Here is a 21087-nt window from a genome sequence, read left to right as displayed (position 1 = left end):
AATTATCAGTGATAGATGATGGTTTACTGTAATACCAGAGAGGTCGACAGCCTATATAGTAATAGTCAGTGAGTGAGGGACCACTCTGAATATATCTAGGTTTCTGTATAATCTTAAGTTTAACATTATACACGCTGACACCTAAATCCCCCAAGTCCCCCTCCCAAGGAGATTGGGGATATGACGGAGGGTGTATTAACGAGGGAACCATGAAGTATTCAGGCAGCTTGCAAAGAATTGAGCTTACCTGCAGTCAATAGGAGCTGGCTAGCAGTGCCAATGATACTGTGCCCCAAGAGAGGGAAAGATGTAGAAAAGAAAAAGGCCAATCATTCCTTTACATTCACCCCAGACTAAAACCGTATCCTTTGCCTTCGACCGAATGATAATTGTTCTGTAAGGAGCAAAGGAAGCTAAACCACTTGCTGAGAAGCCACCACGGGGCCTAGAGAGAATGTGTCTTGGGACCTACGTGTCCCATCTTGCAGGTAGTGGGCGGTGAAGGTTGTCTGACGCTTCCACATGCCCACTTGTAGCACCTGTGACACAGAGAAGTTCCTTTTGAATGCCAGGGACGTGCTTATGCCCCTGATGTCGTGTGCTCTGGATCGTCACTCTTGATAAGTGAAAGGAGGAGTGAGGACACAGTCAATGATGTGCGTGATCCAAGATGAAATTGTTTATCGTAACCTTCCTTTTGACCCTGTCCATGCTGACAAGTAGCTGATTGTTATGTGGGCAAGCTCGTCTTGTATGCTTGATATGGCGCCTTAGTACCCACACTGCTTGTGCCAGTTTTTTTTTTTATCAAATTAATTATTGTACATGCTAATCAGTTAGGTTTTATTCTTAGATATATTCACGCGGAGCCACAAGATTACTCCTTGTACTGTATTCTGTAAAGACACCTACAAGACCTCTACTTCTAGAGACAAGTTAATCCCATCTAATCCCGACATGGCACCTCATGATCAGGTAGGCTTAGAACCTTGCTTTTTTTTTCTGCTGTTTGGCGAGGAGCGGTGAACAACCTCTCCTTCTTCAAACTGACCCACATGGCCTTTCGTCTGTGAACATCCCCCCTTTTGAATTTGTATCCAGAAGAGGAAGAAGGCCACCAGTATTATCGATGGGGCTTATTTCATCTTAACAATAGTGGTTACATGGGAGGAAGACTGTAGTCAAATCCTGGAGAGGCAGGTGTGCACTCCCACTGTGTCCCTAGCTGTAGAACCTCCAAAAGCCGTTCCTTAGAGGGGAACCCTAAATCCATAAGGATGGCCAAAGCTGACGCTCAACGTCGATGTAATAAGACATCACTAGTGACAAGGGGGGCACCGCTTCACTAAGGAAAGCGACAGAGTCCTCTGAACCTAAGGGGTGTCCAGGGGTCAATTGGCCACCACTCTTATTTGATCGTCCTCTGAAGGAGACCGGCTGAGCAGAGTCAACGGGGAGGGAACGAGACACAGGAGTCTCTTTGTAATGAATGTCAGCGGTGACCATCCTTCCAGTGGGTGCGGTTCGGTAGGCGATGGAAGAAGAAGTCCAAAAGGGACTTTTCTCCATGGGGATCTTCCTTGAATGTGAAGAAGTCACGACTTCTTACTCCGGCATCTCATTCCCTCCCTGCTGACTCTGCGCGGTTGACCTTTCTACTGGTTCAGCGTACGGGCGAGAGCAGTTACAGACTAGTACCCTTCGGGTTTACCAGTCGGGGGATCCTCTTGAGGTGAACCCAAAAGCTGGCTTCGGTTAGGATTCTCAGCTCTCAGTTTACATTATGCTCCCTCAGAGTGAGCTTGTTCAGCAGGCTGGAGGACTGCTGGTATTTCAGCTCAGCCTTGCTTAACACCATAGGAGCGCATGCCTCCTCTTGTAGGAGCGTGCAAGGTTACTTTCCAACATCTGGAAAAAATGGAAAAGGTTAGGTAATTTATTGCAAGGCACACTTGGTACCAGGTTAGCAACATCGTCATCAATTGGAGTGGGCTCGGATAGGTGCGAGAGAGTACATAAAATTGATTGTGCTTTACCTCACACTGTTAACAGTTGGAAAGAATATATACTGCTTTACCATTTACATTGTAAACTAATATATCTGATTTTATTTTATTTTCTTTGTTGCAAAATTCTAGAATTGCCCCAAGTCGAGGGGAAGCTTCCTGGGGTTTCCCAGGTTGATCAGAAGCTTCCTGGGGTGCCCCAGATCGAGGGAAAGTTTCCTGGGCTGCCCCAGGTCAAGGTAAAGTTTTCTGAGGCACCCCAGGTCAAAGTAAAGTTTTCGGGGGCGCACCAGGTCGAGGGGGAGCTTCCTGGCATGACCCAGATTGAGGTGAAGCTTCCTTGGGACCCCCAGGTTGAGGGCGAACTTCCCGGGGACCCCTCAGGTTGAGGTGGAGCTTCCTGGGGTGCCCCAGATCGAGGGAGTCTTTTGTAGTGTTTTGCACCCTATCACTGATCATTAGCAAGGTGGACAGGCGAGCTCCTCTTGCTGATGAAGATTTGCGTTGCATGCTCGTGAATTCATAGCAAGATTCCAGCATGCGCTACCACGTGCTATGCTTCGACAGCACAAGAGCATTCACAGGTGCACACTCCCCATTGTGTTATGCTTCAGCAGCGAAGGGAGCGTAAGCACACGCCCTCCCACAGCGCCTCAGTGGGTGCTCCTTAGCTTATAAAGGATACATCTTGGTTCCTAGAGCTAGGTAAAGCAGTGCAGCAAGCTGTTTCAGGACCAGCCCCAATACCACCTGTCGTACCCCCTGCAGATACCCCTTGTATTCCTCTTGAGACATCAGAGTCCTCTGAGGAGGGCAGTCCATCCTCAGACCCGAGACAGAGTAGCTCTACCAGAAGGCAGGCTCCTCCTCCTCCTGCTCCTCACCTCCCTTCTCCCCAAAAACGGTCATCCAGATACCAACGGTACGTGGACTCTAAGGGCTCCAACACTGGCCTTGATCCTGAGTGGGAAAGATTGGGGATTATCCTGATCAATCCACAGAAGAGGAGAAGAGGTAAACGGCAACCAACGTCTACCCCAGGGGATACTTTACACCTGAAGATTAGCAGGGGTCGAGGTCTCTGAGAGAGATCCTGTTCACTGACAATTATTGGCTCTCGCCAATCAACATTGTCCTGTTCAAACCATTTACTCCTCCCCCTTTATGAAGTAGGAACTACAGTACAGAGCTTTTCCTCTTGACTTCAATAGGTCTTCAAATTTTTTCAATGTGCTCTCATCCCACAGACTCTCTGTCACAGCAAAGCGTGATACTGCTCCTGACCAGTGGTCCAGCCAAGAACAGGCCTATATGGCAGACATAGCTCCATATTCTGCATCTCGGGACCTGAGAAGATGGAGGGAAAGCTTGGTAATTTGGTACTAGGTACATTTGGTACCAGTTTGACAACTTTTATACCAATAGGGAGTGGGCTCGGATAGGCTCCAGAGTGAACATAAAATCTACGATGGTGCAAAAGTGCTGAGGCAACTTATAAGATCTGATTGCTTCAAGTTAGTTCTCCAGGGTTGAGACTTGAGTTTTAACCAAGTCCAGCATGTCTTAAGTCTTATTAGAGCGCCCCACGTCAAACCTATGTTTTGGACTTTGAGATTGAGGCAATAGTGTTTCTTATGCACTGCCTGCCTACTGTAATAGCAATTTTTGCCCAAGGAGGCTTATCTAGGTATTCTAAGTGACGGATTGGGCTCATGATCTTGATGAAATACGATGCTTCCGAACCAGACATCGGAACCTCTTGCAGGGCTACATCAGCTGAGCTGGTGCCCCACGCACAACGAGGTATCCCAGAGCCATTTATAGGGATATCCCAATCATATGGTTCTACTTTTGGGATAACTGGTGGTTCTACCTTAGTAGGCCCTTAGGAAGACTGAACTTTTCCTCGAACGTCCTTCCTTTCTCTTGCGATATTCAGTGAATGGAGAGAAGAGGTGGTGTTGAAAGAGTGGGAGGAGTTGTGCTCACTTCTAGCATTAGAGTTTCTACCTCTAGCAGTTTGCGAGGGAATAACAGGGAATTTTATGAATAGTACTTACCTGGCAGGTAAGTATTCATAAAACTTTGTTTTATCATAAAAACTCCATTTTTATGAATAGTACTTACCTGGCAGTTATATATATATATAGCTTTGAATATATATATAACTGCCAGGTAAGTATTCATTAAACTTTGTTTTATCATGAAAACTCCATTTCTCTTCCAGAACTTGACCTGTAAGAGAAGGATTTCTCTGAGACAGACCATTTAGAGCTTCTCTTACAAGGAGCGGGTCTACGGTGTTTAATTACTGTGTAGTCATCCGCTGACGATGAGTGTCACTCGAGAAAAAAGGAAAATGATTCTGGCACCCTCTTCCTATCATGAACCTGAAAAGAAGATTCGCCGGAAGAATAATGTTGGTGTTCCGAAGAACGTGTAACATTCAAAGCATACAAACATTAGGCAAGGTATTTGTGTGAGTTTGGTTTGGTAAAGCAACAAGTTTGTCATTCCTATAACCAATGGATGTTGGTTAGGAGAGTGAGGTTGTTGGGAATAGTTAGCCGAAGCTATCTGACACTTGAGCAAAAGCTAACGATGGAACACGACCACAAGGAGGTTCCGTTCATATACGAGCTTGGGTTGTGGTAGCACGATCAGAACATGCATTATCATGTCCCATGGTATCTTAGCCATCACACGGAGGAATATCATAATGCGTTGAAATGGCGGCGTGTTTAGTGACGTCATCCCGCATGGGTACAACAACGCATGCAGACTTGATTGCCTAAACACACATCTGGTATTAGTGAATGTGTTATATTTACTATTGACTTCCGAGCAGTTTGCTTGGAAGGAGAAGACGCCAAAGGTTTTGAACAATTTGGTGTGGCCTAAGTTGTGGTTGAGGACACAGCCAAAATGGTCCAACCAATCTCAATGCATAATAATGGGGAGTTCTGGGACAAGTACAGAGAACTCGTAAGAGGAGAACGGTGCCGAGGACCATGGGAGTACCCCCTGTACAAGGCAAGTCCAGCTCGTGTGTACGAGCTGGAGAAGGACAAAATGGATTCTTTAAAAGTTTGTGGGCACTATATCACATAATAGATAGGTGCAAAGCTTCTAAGCTGATACATATTACTGTAATTGAGCTTTTTTACCTGTACCATAAACATCATTATTAATGAAAATCTTGATCTTTAGTTTTGTCTTATTCTACCTGGAAATCAGTTGGGATGATACCTTGCTATCATCACTTTTGGTAACCTACTGAGGTAAGTTTGTTATTTTTAAAAATTCTTTCAGATGCATTGCCCTATTTATATATAAAACCAATGCAAGGGCTACCGCGTTAGTAAAACTAAAAAATCGAATTGAAGTAAAATTTACCTCCGTATGGGAGAATTGGCAGTCACGACTCTGGGGTTACAGGGACGTGGGGAGACTTTCAATGCCTTGATAGGAAGTTTCAAAAGCAAAAAGTCATCCTGGGTAAAATCAGCCATATAGGGCTCACCACTTGAAACACTAGTAGAAGGCGAGGGAAATCTATGTATTTCTGAACGATCAGCGACCAAGGATACTGGGACTGAATCCAGCTCAGAAAGTGCAGCCGCTGTAGCCAAGGGATTTGTCACAAGCATTGACTCAGAATCACTAGGCACAGTTTCAATATTAGGTGATAGTACATTAATAAAATTATGATCGTCAACAAATAAATTACTGTATGGCCATCACCCTTCGTAACTGGAGCCTGAGAAGACTGAAGACATGAAGGAGCAGGATTGCTGATAACTTTCAACACAGAAAATAGCTTGTGTTTTTACCATTACTGGAAGAAGACGAGAAAGGAGAACAATCTCTCTTAGCTCGTTTCTTGTATCACGAACAATATCTCTCCCACTGGGAGGACGGCCACTTCCTACAATACTCGTACAGTATGGAGATTCCACAGAAAATCTTTTGCCATGGCATGAGGGGCAGAAAGGATGCGGATAGACATCAATCCAACTCATGAAGGTACCACAAGGGTGACCATCACGCCCGGGGCAAGATCCCATGATACTAGAGGCACTAGCCACTGTTAAGCACACTAGCAGCACAGATAATGATAAGCACAATTAGTGACATTAATAAAGAAAAGACACAAGGCACTAAGCACTATAAGGGTAATCCAGTGTGGATGATATAAGTTGTGATCTTAGAAGAGAAGAGGGGAGACCTCTTCATGTTATGGCGACCAAGATAAAAGTGACGCCTACTTCACAGCGATGAATAACACTGCCATGGAGTGGGGTTGCTAAGAAACCAATTATGATGCAACCGAACCCTTTTTCTTTTAAATTGTCTGGTCATAGAAAATGAAACCAGGAGTAACCCATTTAAAAGACTTGGCAGTTTATATTTGCCCAGGAATAAATATCGAATTAGACAATTCATATTTAAAGACTGTATCATTATATATATGTTCAGATCTTTAAATATTGTGTAATCTCTTGTCGTTTGATCAGTTCATTGCAATTTAAATATTTTTCAATATTAAAAAAGGTCCAATTGTGAACTGTTGAAAAAATTATTTTTTAAGGATCTTACTTTTAAGACTTTTTTTTTTATTCTTTGGCATTGGCAAAACATAGTGAATTGCAAATTCTTTCTAAGTTTTTAAACTTTACAGTGGATAAGGTGGTCTTATCTCTTTTGCCAAGTTTCAGGGCCAAGAATAATTCCAAGATGAATTTGCCTTAATATTTCCATACTCCATCATTAACACAGAACTTAAATAGGCATTCAGAGGATTAGTGTTTATGTCCAGTCAGGACAGATTGTGTTATGGAAAACATCCTTAATTTATTTCTTTAATTAGAATACTCAGTTACTGTCTATTCTGGTTAAAAATTTAGTGATAAATGCTCATGACAAATTAGGTTCAATTATGCAGAACTTGAAAGTGAGAGTTCATAATACAGTATTAGGAGTGTTGCTACTTCTCTGGCAGAGTATCTTCTGTTTCCTTTACTTATCTGAATCATTGAAAGCTGGCTGCAAAATATCTTTGCATCAACAGAAAATAATATGTGTACTACATGTAAATAAAAGAGGGAAATTGTATTCAAAACACCTTAGTGGTGTACCAAATCAGTATTTGCCAAAACATAACATGAAAAGGGTTCTTTTCTTATGAAGCTTTCTTGGCATTAGGTCCTGCTGTAGCAGCAGGTGATGTACTGATTTAAGTAACTTTCATTTTTATTATATTATTTAGTTTAGTTTTACTTAAGACCAGCTAAAGATTCATAGCTCTTTACTGAGCCTCGTGGTAATTATTTATTCAATTTTTTCACTCTTGAGTGTTGCTGTATTGAAAAAAGATCAAGATTAATTTCCCTGCAATACCTGATGAATGATGAAAAAGTGCCTTAATTTTAAACTGTAAAACTAAGTTTTAAAAAAATTCCATAATAAAGACTCCATGGAAAAGATCTTTCAGGTTAGTTTTTGAAAGTGATTTAGGTTTTAAGATAGTTTTTATTTAGTATTATTTCTCTCTCGTCTACCCACCTCCATCATTGTGAGACTCATCATGGTGAACACCAGGTAATTTTCAGAAGTTCAAACTTGTCACAAATTGTTTTTGTGTTGACCAGGTTGACATAAGTCAAATTATTTATATATGACTGATACATTTTAAATATTTAACTTAGCCGGTGAATATATAATAGCTGACGTCTCCGGCGGCTCGACAGAAAACACAAAAACTCGCGAGCGATCGCTATGAAGGTTGCGGGTGTGCCCACCAGCGCCAACTATCGGCCAGATACCGCATATACATGTAAACAGCTCCAGTTCTTCTCTGTCGGTCTGATCGACAAGTTGATTCCATTACTCGCTGTTAACCTGGAGTTTTTCAACAGTCTTGGTGAAGTACTTCTTTTTGGTTTGAGCTTTCGCAGTGCAGGTGTTTTATCTTCAATTTAAACTCTTGAACTCTTTTTTTTTGATAGATTTAATTGTTGATGACTTTGGATTGTTTTTGGACTTTCTTTGACTTTTCAAAATGGCTGACCCTTCTCCAATTCCTAAATTTCGTAAATGTAATGCTAGGGATTGTAACAAACGTCTTCCAAAGGCCTCTCTCGACCCACATACTGTGTGCTCTAATTGTCGGGGTAAAACCTGTCAATTAGGAGATCGGTGTGATGAGTGCGTGGTACTTTCGGAATTCGACTGGCTAGAGTTTGATAAGTATTCTCGTAAGCTAGAGAGAGATAGGGTGAGGAGAAGTTCCTCTAGATCGTTAGAATTTTCCTCCTCCCATGCCCCTAAACCTAATCCTTCCCCAGTAGTAGTTGTGCCTGAACCCTCTACTAGCACTCATGAACCATCAATGCGGGATATGTTACGTGCCATTCAAGCTTTGGGCGAGAGAGTTGAATCGTTAGCTACGGACCGTAATCAACTCATGGCGGATGTAAAAGAGTTAAAGTGTCAGAGTGCCACATTAGAAAATCGTGGGGAGAAAGTGATTAGTGCGCAAAGTGTTATCAGTGTTGCGACCGAGGGTTCGTCTGTTCGTGCATGTCGTTCGCCTAGTCCGAGACCTCTTGCAAGCTCCCATGCCCCAGGGAGAAGTAATGTCGTAGGACTTATGGGTTCGAGAGGCTTTAACCAACGAACAGACGTTCCCTCTATGGTTTCAGGCGTGTCTCGTCAAGACCGCCCCTACCATAAGACGAGCGAGACGATTTTCTCCTCGTCATCCGAAGGCTTCTCGCGTAAGAAACCGTGGAGCAAGGTTTCGAGACCCTTAAAGCGAAAGTCAGTCCCTTCAGGACAGGTCCAGCGTCCTGGTTGTAGCCATTGGGACAGCTCTGACCCTGTGCAGTCATCGGAAGACTGCTCGCCGCCTAAACAGAAGCGTAACACAGGCTCCGAGAGTCTTAGTGTAGGCAATGTTTTGCAGTCACAGACGTTACCCTCGTCTCGAACCGCACCCATTCCCGTTGATCCTAAATGGGTTGTACTGCAAGACATGCAGAATAAGCTTGCCTCTCTTATGGAGGACTATACTGCTGAGCAGGTTCACGATGATCCTCGCCGCTTAGCTGATCGAGATCCTGGCCGTCAGCCGCCCAAACGAGCCTTTGCTCGTCCTGTTGACGTTGACGTTACAAAGTCACGTCAGTCACGTGTCGTAGAGCCTCACTCGATGCAGTCCCGTGTTGACTTTCAGCCGCTTGTGGACGTTCAGCCACTGCCGCATGCTCGTGTTGACGTTCAGGACGTTCGCCAACCAGCGAAGTTGACTTGTTTTGACGTTGAGCGTCAAGCACCGCAGTCAAGAGTTGTTTTGACTGCTCAGTCTAGGCAGTCAAGGCAGTCTCGAGTTGACGTCGAGCGTCCTCCCGCTCCTGTTGTTGTTGCTAGTCAGTCTGTTAAGCAGTTACATGACGTAGCGTCCTGGACTGCTACTGATGCTCCTGTGCGTGTGGACTCTGCTTGTCAAGCATTGCCACCAAGGCAGGTCTCTCCCTTGCTTGAGACTCATCAGTTGTCGGACGAGGCTCCTTCAGATGAGGACGTTGCTGATCCTCATCCTGATGATAATCCTTCAGATGTAGATGAACCTAAGGCTGTTCCTCCTTCGATGGATTTTAAGATCATGATGATTTTCAAGGATCTTTTTCCAGATCACTTTGTTGCTGTTGCTCCTCGTTCACCTCCGTCTGAGTTTGCTCTAGGCTTAGCTGCTACCAAGCCTGCCTTTACTAAGCTAGTGCTTTCTCGCTCTTCTAAGAGGGCTTTACGTCTTCTAGGCGACTGGTTGGATACAAGGAGGAGTTTGGTATGACACGGGAGAAGTTCTCGGCTTGGGAGTCCCTGCCTCTGCCCAGGGTGACTTCTCAAGCCTCGTAGACTCTCCCCGTCGCCTGGCCATGAGACGCTCGAAGATTTGTTGGTCCTCCTCGGACCTTGACCATCTACTTAAAGGCGTATACAGGGCCTTTGAAGTGTTTAACTTTCTTGACTGGTCATTAGGAGCATTAAGTAGGAAGATCTCGTCAGCCGACCAAGATGTATCCTTACTTATCATGTCCTGTATGGACAAAGCCATCCGCGATGGCTCCAATGAGCTCGCCTCCACCTTTACGTCGGGAGTCTTGAAGAAGAGAGAAACCCTTTGCTCTTTTCTTTCAGCAGGAGTTACTCCCTGTCAGAGATCGGAACTGTTCTTTGCTCCCTTATCAGCGGCCTTGTTTCCACAACAGCTGGTTAAGGATATAGCTGCTTCGCTTGTGCAGAAGGACACACATGACCTGATGGCGTCCTCTGCTCGCAAAGGGGCTCCTTCTTCATCCTTTGCTGTGAGACCTAGGATCGAGACTCCTGCGTCTAGATTTATCCCGCCCTTTCGTGGCAGAGCTCCCAGCAGGGGAGGCTCTCATGCCGAGGGAAAGAGAGGTAAGAAGAGAGGAGCCAAGTCCTCCCGTGGCAGAGTCTGACTGCCCACAGCCTCAGACAGCGGTAGGGGCCAGATTGAACAGCTTCTGGCAGGCCTGGGAGAAGAGGGGTGCAGACCAAGAGTCTGTTCTGTTGCTCAAAGAGGGGTACAAAATACCGTTTGTACGCAAACCTCCTCTAGTAACAACTCCCATAGACCTCTCTCCCAGGTACCGAGAGGAGTCAAAGAGACAAGCCCTAAATCAAGAAGTGTCTCTGTTGCTAGAGAAGGGAGCGGTGGTGAAAGTCTCGGACCTTCAATCACCGGGGTTTTACAACCGTCTCTTCCTAGTCCCAAAGCATACAGGAGGTTGGAGGCCGGTGCTAGACGTCAGTGCGCTCAACGTTTTTGTTACGAAAAAATTCACGATGGAGACCACGAAGTCCGTCTTAGCAGCGGTCAGAGAGGGAGACTGGATGGTCTCTCTCGACCTACGAGATGCGTACTTCCACATTCCTATACACCCGGATTCCCAACCGTTTCTGAGGTTTGTTTACAGGAATGTGGTGTACCAGTTTCGAGCCCTGTGCTTTGGCCTCAGTCCTGCTCCTCTCGTGTTTACGAGGCTCATGAGGAATGTGGCAAAATTCCTTCATCTATCGGGAATCCGAGCCTCCCTGTACTTGGACGACTGGCTTCTCAGAGCATCGTCCAGTCATCGCTGTCTGCAGGATCTACATTGGACGTTGGGTCTGGCCAAGGAGTTGGGACTTTTGGTCAACTTAGAAAAGTCCCAACTGATCCCATCCCAGACTATTCTATATTTGGGGATGGAGATTCGCAGTCCAGTTTTTCGGGCTTTTCCGTCTGCCACCCGAATAGAACAAGCCCTGCTCAAAGTCCAACTAATGCTGAAAAGAGAACGTTGTTCAGTCAGGAGTTGGATGAGTCTCGTAGGGACTCTCTCATCCCTGGAGCAGTTTGTCTCGCTAGGGAGACTACACCTTCGGCCTCTCCAGTTCCATCTAGCCTCTCACTGGAACAAGGGCAAGACTTTAGAGACGGTATCAATCCCAGTCTCCGAACCAGTAAAAGCATGCCTGAACTGGTGGGACAGCAATATCAGTCTGAGAGAGGGACTGTCCCTAGCAGTCAAGAACCCAAACCACGTGTTGTTCTCAGACGCGTCGGATTTGGGTTGGGGTGCGACCCTGGACGGTCGGGAATGCTCGGGTCTGTGGACCTCAGTTCAGAAGAGCATGCACATCAACGGCAAGGAGCTATTAGCAGTCCACTTGGCCTTGATGAAATTCGAAAGCATTCTTCGAAACAAAGTGGTAGAGGTCAACTCAGACAACACCACAGCTTTGGCGTACATCTCCAAGCAAGGAGGCACTCACTCCCACACGCTGTACGTGATCGCAAGGGACCTTCTCATATGGTCAAGAAATCGAGGCATCTCCCTGTTGACGAGATTCATCCAGGGGGACTTGAACGTCTTGGCAGACTGTCTCAGTCGGAGGGGTCAGGTGATACCCACGGAATGGACCCTCCACAAGGACGTGTGCAAGAGTCTTTGGGCGACTTGGGGTTAACCCACCATAGACCTCTTTGCCACCTCGTTGACCAAAAGGTTACCGATCTATTGCTCACCAGTCCCAGATCCAGAGGGGATCCACATAGACGCGTTTCTACTGGACTGGTCTCACCTGGACTTATATGCATTCCCACCATTCAAGATAGTCAACAAGGTACTGCAGAAGTTCGCCTCTCACGAAGGGACAAGGTTGACGTTGATTGCTCCCCTCTGGCCCGCGAGAGAGTGGTTCACCGAGGTACTTCAATGGCTGGTAGACATTCCAAGGAGTCTTCCTCTAAGGGTAGATCTCTTACGTCAGCCCCACGTAAAGAATGTTCATCAAAGCCTCCCCGCGCTTCGTCTGACTGCCTTCAGACTATCGAAAGACTCTCAAGAGCTCGAGGCTTTTCGAAGGAGGCAGCCAGTGCGATTGCGAGAGCTAGGAGAGCTTCTACCATCAGAGTATACCAGTCGAAGTGGGAAGTCTTTCGAGACTGGTGCAAGTCAGCATCTGTGTCCTCTTCCAGTACCTCTGTAGCCCAAATCGCAGATTTTCTTTTACATCTGAGAAATGTTCGCTCCCTCTCAGCACCAACTATTAAGGGCTACAGGAGCATGTTGGCTTCGGTCTTTCGACATAGAGGCTTAGATCTTTCCAACAATAAAGATCTCCAAGATCTCCTTAAGTCTTTCGAGACCTCTAAGGAACGTCGTATGGCAACTCCTGGATGGAACTTAGACGTGGTCCTAAGGTTCCTGATGTCAGACAGGTTTGAGCCATTACATTCATCCTCCCTGAAGGATCTCACCCTCAAGACGCTTTTCCTGGTGTGCTTGGCTTCGGCTAAAAGGGTCAGTGAAATTCATGCCTTCAGTAAGAACATCGGCTTTTCCACAGAGAAAGCCACATGTTCACTTCAACTTGGTTTCCTAGCCAAAAATGAACTGCCTTCTCGTCCTTGGCCTAAGTCTTTTGATATACCTTGCCTGTCAGAGTTCGTAGGCAACGAACTTGAAAGAGTACTGTGTCCAGTTAGAGCTCTTAAGTTCTACTTAGCTCGTACTAAGTCCTTACGAGGTGGATCTGAGGCCTTATGGTGCTCAGTTAAGAAACCATCATTACTTATGTCAAAGAATGCTTTGTCATATTTTATCAGATTTTTAATCCGAGAGGCTCATTCTCACTTGAATGAAAAAGACCGATGCTTGCTTAAAGTTAAGACGCACGAAGTAAGAGCTATAGCAACTTCCGTGGCCTTTAAGCAAAATGGATCTCTGCGAAGTATTATGGACGCGACCTTTTGGAGAAGCAAGTCGGTATTTGCGTCATTTTACTTAAAAGATGTCCAGACTCTTTATGAGGACTGCTACACACTGGGTCCATTCGTTGCAGCGAGTGCAGTAGTGGGTGAGGGTTCTACCACTACATTCCCTTAAATCCAATATCCTTTTAATCTGTCTCTTGAAATGTTTTTAATCTTGTTTTTGGGTTGTACGGAAGGCTAAGAAGCCTTTCGCATCCTGGTTGATTTGGCGGGTGGTCAAATGTCATTTCTTGAGAGCGCCCAGATTAGGGGTTTGATGAGGTCCTGTTGTATGGGTTGCCGCCCTTGATACTTCAGCTCCTGGGAGTCTTTCAGCATCCTAAGAGGATGGCTGGGCTTCGTGAGGAAGACAGACTAACAAGGCAGAGTAATCGTCTAAGTCAACTTCCTTACCATGTACCTATATATATTTGGGTTTTGTTATGATATAACTGTCAAAAACTCTAAGCATATACGCTGTAAACTGTATTAATACTGGTCTCTACCCACCACCATGGGTGTGAATCAGCTATTATATATTCACCGGCTAAGTTAAATATTTAAAAATGATATTTTGATTATAAAATAAATTTTTGAATATACTTACCCGGTGAATATATAATTTATATATTCACCGGGTAGAGACCCAGCGGGATGAGAAGAACTGGAGCTGTTTACATGTATATGCGGTATCTGGCCGATAGTTGGCGCTGGTGGGCACACCCGCAACCTTCATAGCGATCGCTCGCGAGTTTTTGTGTTTTTCTGTCGAGCCGCCGGAGACGTCAGCTATTATATATTCACTGGGTAAGTATATTCAAAAATTTATTTTATAATCAAAATATCATTTTTAAGGTTGTTACTGACCTTATTATATTTTATAATTTTTCTGCATTTCTCTTATGGATAGTTTATCATTTATTAAAGAAATCATACAAAAGTTAAGTTCCAATTAATCATAAGTAAATGGAGCAAGTGCTATTCAGAGAAATTAGAAGAAAGAACTATCAGTAGATATACTAACAATGACATTCTTTTAACTAGGAAGTTTGTGATTTCTACGCTCTTCTGGATTATAAACTTTCACACTTTCCACTGGAATATTTATCTTGCCCCGGTTATCTTTGAATAAGTTGCTACACTTCTTTGAGAACTTCAGAAATTTATATTAAAGTTCAATAAAACGAATTCACCTTACCATATACAATAAAACATTTTCTTTTAAACAAAGTTTCCAATCTCTTAAAAGGTTTCCTATTTATTCTTACTATTTCAGAATCTGATATCTGATGCTGCCGGGTTGCATGCACCTGTATTTCTCTTTTTTTTTTTTTTTTTCTTTTTTTTTTTTTTTTTTTTTTTTTTTTTTTTTTTTTTTGCATACATAATGAAATCCATCTTTTATTTACATGTAGTACACAAAGTATGTTCTGTTGGTACCAAGATTTTTTTTCCATCCAGCTTTTAAGTATTCTAGTAATTAGAGAAAACAACAGATACTGTGCAAGAGAAGATAGGTTCTTACCTGTATGTAAGAGCAGCTATCTTGCCAATTCCTGGCTCAATGAGGTGATTCAAAATTTTACATTCCTTTGCATGAAGCCCTTCCCAGGATGCTGCCCGACATTCTTCACTGCAATAACAAACCTGAAGAAGGGGATAGGAGACATTTTATTCTCAGTAAAATATGAATACTGTTAAATTTGAAACTAGATTTGAATGCAAATTCATAAAATAATATTTAAATTAAAACATGTAAATGCAAAAAAGAAAGACAATCTTCACATATCACTATAGATGCAAGTGCAGTACAGTACACTATTATAGAATAGTTAATTTGTTACTGAATTATTTTAACTTTCTTATTTAATTACCACTTCATGCTGAGGTTTACAAATACAGGTAGTTATTAACCACCCACATATTCCATTTGGGCCATCCTATTATGGTAAGCAATTTTATATATATTAATTGACACAATTCAATTACTTTATGATTCCAAGAAAAAATTACATTCATATTCAAAGAAAAGGCAACCCTTTAGGCTGATGTATTTGACTGTAACCTGAGTAATGAGGAACTCTGTATCCCCCCTCCCTGTTTCATGAGGCTAAACGGATTAGTTTAATGTTGAAATCAAGAATATTTTATTTAGCCTAAAGCTTATAAAGTTGTAAATCATGATATTTTTCTCTTGATTAAAGCAATAGACAAAAACTTTAAAGTATTGTAAGATTTTGGAAAAACTTTGAAACAATTTATTCAAAATAAAACTTTTTTTTCAGTAAGTTGTTTGCTGCACATGGTTAAAATCTTATTTGCCATAACTTATAAATGGCTGATTTGTTAAGGAACTGGTTTCTTAGTATACTATGAATTAAACTCTCAAAATAAGGAGGAGGAGATGGGTGAAATCATTCTAAATTCAGAAAGAACAACTTCAAACCTAAATTTAGATCAAACATTGGATTAATATGCTTACTTTAACCAACCTCTTTACATTCATCACAACTGATAAGGCACACTTTTGTATATGATTATTGTGGATTACTTATTGTGTGATGATGGAAATCTAAAATATTCTACAGTAGAATGTGCTATAAAACATATTCAGCAACAGATATTGCCAATCAAAAAAGAAAAACTTGGAAATTCCATATTAGAAAATTGCAAATATTGTTTTATACATTTAAGTACAATAGTTTCAACATTAAATGCATATTATAGAAGATGGTCACAACTGTGTCAGATGCTCTAACTTTTTAGCACTGTACCATATGCAGACATCAAAAGAGCTGAGAAATATAAAAATAACATTATGGTAATTTGATTGATTCAGTAGTTCTCGTTTAATTCCAGAAAAAAATGTTAAAGAAAAAGTAAGATTAAAATGAAAAAAGATTATATCTAATTGAAAAAACTTAAGCAACTATTAAGATATTGTATGTGATTAACCTTGGCACAAGAGTTGCATGGGATAGGCACAAAAGCTCTCTGATAGCAGTTGTAGCAATGTGAAGGCAAAAAGTCGGGGTTCATCATTGTGCAGTAAGGCTTCTCCACCATCAGTATATCTCCTGTTGATGGAACAAATGACATAATCACGAATGAGTTAAATACTGTAAAGTTAGATTTGCTCAGGAAATTACCACTTTCAACAATGAACAGGAAATTTTTTATAATTATTTTTTAATATAACTTTGATTATGTCAATGAAAATTTCATAAATCTGTGTGCTGTTCATACTTTAATGGTAGGTATGTATTAAAAGAATAGGAATAAGAATTTTTTCCTTTACACATTTAAAACCATGGTTCCAGTTGGAAAGAGATGCTGGAAAATATGATGGCTGGGCTGTTTAGCCCAAATTCATAAATCCAATCCATTCCTTCCAATTACAGTACCACCATCTTGAATTCTCATTCATTTTTTGGTTCCAGCCTTGATAGGCTACATTCATTTTGTATGGTAGAATATTTGGTTGATACTTGACTTTTAACAGGTTTTTTATCAGAACTCCTTTACTACCTGAATATGGAGTTTTTGAGGCTCCAAATACTTTGCACGAGTTTATTCCTCCTTCATTAGATCAGTCTTCTATGCAGAGCATGTGCCTGTTTATACTAATGTTATTCCTCGGAGAAGTCATTCCAGCTAGCATGTACCTGTATCTGACAAGTCGATGCATTTTAATTTCATATGTTCAGATCTTATCGTTTTGAATGTATTGGGAAAAAACGGAGCAGGTGAATCAGTCATCAAAACTTTTGTGCCAAACTCTTTACTATAGCTTTCCTCTGATGTTAAGCTTTTGATTAACAGAAAAGTAACTGTAGAATAGCCTAGTACCAGCTCCATAAGTTCCTGAGGACAAGTTCATGGAAGTACGGTAGATAAAAGAAGAGATTAGTGTTAAGAGTTCTTAATCATGGAAAAATTAGGGTGTTTAAAGTGTTACAGCAACAGGTGGTGTTTCATTATCTCATGGGATATCACATACTATAGGTATCTATCCATGATGTATCACTTTCCCCAAGCATATCTTAATTCAAACAAAAGAAGTTTTGGTTAACTATTGTCAGGGAACAACATGAAAAATCAGGTTTACAACTGTTCTGGCATTTCCCTTACTTTAAAAAAGAGAGAAATGAAGGAAATTCCTCTTTATAGTTATGAATTAGATTCTGGAATCGTATCCTCATAATTGAATGGTGTAGATGATTTTACATCTTTCATAGTTAGTTCAGATATTGAATCATTTCTGGATTTATTGACTGAGCCAGTGTAGCTGCCAATTGCAGAGATAGGGAAAATTTTTATTCTTTCCAAAAGAATTCAAAGGAATTAGGGAAGATTTAAATAGCACTTTAGTTAAAAAAAAATTTGGGGGCTCAAGCCATGTCGTCCTGATGGAAGCTTCCTGTAGACAGCTTTCAAAGGGATATTTGGCTACAGTGATACTCCCAGAGAATTGACTATAGGTCTCCAGAATTCTAACTCCTGGCGCAAGTATACTTAAAATTTTTCTTAAGGATATTGCATAATATCAGGACGTATATCTTGATACGACACATGGCAATCTTCTATCCGAATAGCATTTTCACTTTGAGGGGGAAGAGTGGCAAAATTGAAGGGGACCCACTAAGAGATGGGGTCCCTGGAGAATCTGCCCTCTGAAGGAAGATGTCTCGCTGCGTCCAGTGGAATGTCTAAAGTTCTATCTTCGAAGAACTTCAGACTTCAGGGGAGGACAGCTCTTTAAGGAGAAACTTCAGGATCAAACTTATCCCTAAAACAACTGAGGGCGAAGCTCACCTACTTTATTCGCAGAGCGGATCCTGACAGTACACCCGCAGGTCATGATCCAAGGAAAATTGCTTCATCACTGAACTTTTTTCAGTATATGAACTTTGAGTGTCTTCACTCATACACTGGATGGAAGTCATCCAGAGTTTTTTATAAAGATTATGCAAAACAGGTGCATGAGCTGAAGCATTTTGTGGTGGCAGCAGGTAGTGTGCTAAAACCTGTCGTCTAGTACTGCGATGAACAGTGAATTGATTGGGAGTCTCAATTTTTGGGTAAAGGTGTTGACACATTCCAGTGCAATACTTGTTAAGTGAGTTAAAGACTGTTCAAATTATTTCAGGTGGAGAAATATACGGATAACACCCGTGCCGTGTGTACTTTACACAGTGTTGATAATATCAAACATTACAGAAAACTATACTAGAAAATTTTATTAAATTTTCAAATTCAAGTGAGGCACTAATCAATTTTTCCCTTTCAGGTGGAAACAAAGTTTTTTTCTGTATTATGTTGACTGGGTATATTTTTCATTACACATATTAACATATATTACTTTATGTTGGTCATTTATTGTTAACAATTGTATATCAATGTGTAATAGCATCTTATTTCGCCCTACAATTGATAAAATAAAGTATAAGCCAGAGTTTTTCGAACCTAAGAAAAACTGCATAATATTGTATGTCTGGACAATATATATAGCTGATACTTTTGCTCCACACACGAGATACAAACAATATCTAATGATGCTATGTTCCGATACATTATACAAACTGTGAGACTTGTATATCTATCTGATGCTATGTTTCAGCACAAATATAGAAACAGTGAGACTCTTGTATATCTAGTTGATGTTATATTCCAACACTATACAAATCGTGAGACTCTTGTATATATAGTTGATGCTGTGTTCATTCATACATTATATGCAAACCTTGAGACCCCTTTCCTACTGTCTAGTATGACTCTTCCCTGCAGGGGGCAGGAAGCACTAACATTGTCTATGATTAGTAGTAATGACGTATAACGGTAACGTCATGTCTCAATGGTCTGGATGACCATAGGAAAATTTGTTCCAAGGTTGAGGCACCTATAAAAATCCACAGATACAGTACTTTTTAGTAATTCTCTGGTAAACTTCCATCTGGACGACATGGCTTGAGCCCAAAAAACGTATTTTGAGCGAAGCGAAAAATCTATTTTTGAGTGAGATAGCCATGTCGTCCTGATGGACCCACCCTCCTTTTCTTAGAAAAGGCCTTGGCAGGATCCCTCCTGAAATTACTATATCTGTAGCACCATGCTCAATGCTACAAGGAATAAGCGCCATCTTGGATACAGCGCCATCTAGATACTCGTAGTATGGGAGGAAGGGTAACCTTGATAACGGCTCCCCTTCTATATTTGCCACTTTCACCCTCGAAACGAAAATGCTATTCGGGGTGAAGATTGCTATGTGTCATATCAAGATATACTTCCCCTGATATTTTGCGATATCCTTAAGAGAAATTTTAAGGATATTCATGCCAGGAGTTAGAATTCTGGAGACCTAAAGGTTATAGGTTAATTCTCTGGGAATATCACTAGCCAAATATTCCTTAGAAAGCTACCAATAGGAACCTTCCATCAGGACGACATGGCTATCTCACCCCAAAATAGATTTTTCGCTTCGCTCAAAATCCGTTTCATATATAACTATATATAACTAAATATATATATATATATATATATATATATATATATATATATATATATATATATATATATATATATATATACTGTATATATATATATTTTTTTTTTGGGGGGTGGGGGAAGGGGGGGCTCAGCCATGTCGTCCTAATGGAAGGTTCCTTTAGGCAGCTTTCTAAGGGATATTTGGCTACAGTGACAGTGATATTCCCAGAGAATTAACCACAGGTTTCCAGAATTCTAACTCCTGGCTCGAGTATCCTTAATCAGAGAATTAACCACAGGTTTCCAGAATTCTAACTCCTGACGCGAGTATCCGTGATATAATTTTTAAGGATATCGCATAATATCAGGGGACGTATTTCTTGATAGGACACATGGCAATCTTCACCCCGAATAGATATTCCGCTCTAAGGGGGAAGAGTGGCGAAATTGAAGGGGAGCTGTTATCAAGGTTACCCGGTGGATCCCCTCCCAGTACTACTATGGCGTAACTATTTCCTTTAGAAATAGCCACTTAAGCACAGTGTTTCTCCCACTTGCTCTCGGTGTTGTTACTGTTTTTAAGGAATATTACCATGCAATCTCCAGCATCTTCATCCTTTGGAAAGTTGAGTATCTAATCTTTCCTGTGTATAATTTTTGGCTGCCTTCTCGCAGCTAAATTAACATAATTTAGGTGTGTTAAGCGGAGCACTGCCATCCCCGGAGGCGGCCACTTTAAGACCGCTGTCGTACGCCATAAATGCTTTATTTAGTTAGTAGTATGACGTTCCCAATAATTAGCTATAAAGAAGCTCTAGCTAGTTAGGCAAAATTATACTAGTGAAGATGAGCTTTACACATGTAATATTTCCTCTTCCTAATGAACATTTCTATCGTATACGATAGGACCTCCGTGGTACTAGCGTACATCAAGGGAAACCCACCAAAGGTGAGTATAAGACTTCCAGAAGAACTCTCCGGGACCTTACCTACCTAACAAATCTTTGTAGTGCCTACTGTTCCCTGAGGTGCAATCGAATACGTTTGTGCCTCAGGCACAGGTCCAGCGTCCCTCTATCCAACGGACAGTGGACACGGATATCAACAGGCACTGCAAAGCTTGGACATCCACCAAGATCGGATGTCAAAGGTGTCCACTGACACCGGACAGGACCTACTGCCAGAAGGCCCTAAATAAGAAGTGGTTCAACCACCCACGGAGTAAGAAGGATCCGTTTTGACGGTGACTCAGGTCCCTCAGCTCAT

The 21087-nt window shown here is 42.0% G+C and overlaps 1 protein-coding gene across 3 annotated transcripts in view; it reads right to left on the bottom strand.

The window, feature by feature from the left end:
• The window catches only part of LOC137625564 (SET and MYND domain-containing protein 4-like), a 52867-nt gene that overhangs the window by 9881 nt on the left and 21899 nt on the right, over positions 1-21087 (bottom strand). For all 3 annotated transcript variants that reach the window (XM_068356487.1, XM_068356483.1, XM_068356478.1), the window contains exons 4-5: positions 16291-16412; positions 14861-14982 (exon numbers count right to left, since the gene is read on the bottom strand). In XM_068356487.1, coding sequence (XP_068212588.1) covers positions 14861-14982; positions 16291-16412 — 244 coding nt within the window. The remainder of the gene's footprint in view (positions 1-14860; positions 14983-16290; positions 16413-21087) is intronic.

The sequence above is a fragment of the Palaemon carinicauda genome, chromosome 2 (assembly GCF_036898095.1).
Source record: "Palaemon carinicauda isolate YSFRI2023 chromosome 2, ASM3689809v2, whole genome shotgun sequence".
In the NCBI taxonomy this organism is placed as follows: Eukaryota; Metazoa; Arthropoda; class Malacostraca; order Decapoda; family Palaemonidae; genus Palaemon; species Palaemon carinicauda.
This window is presented reverse-complemented; position numbering and strand designations above follow the sequence as displayed.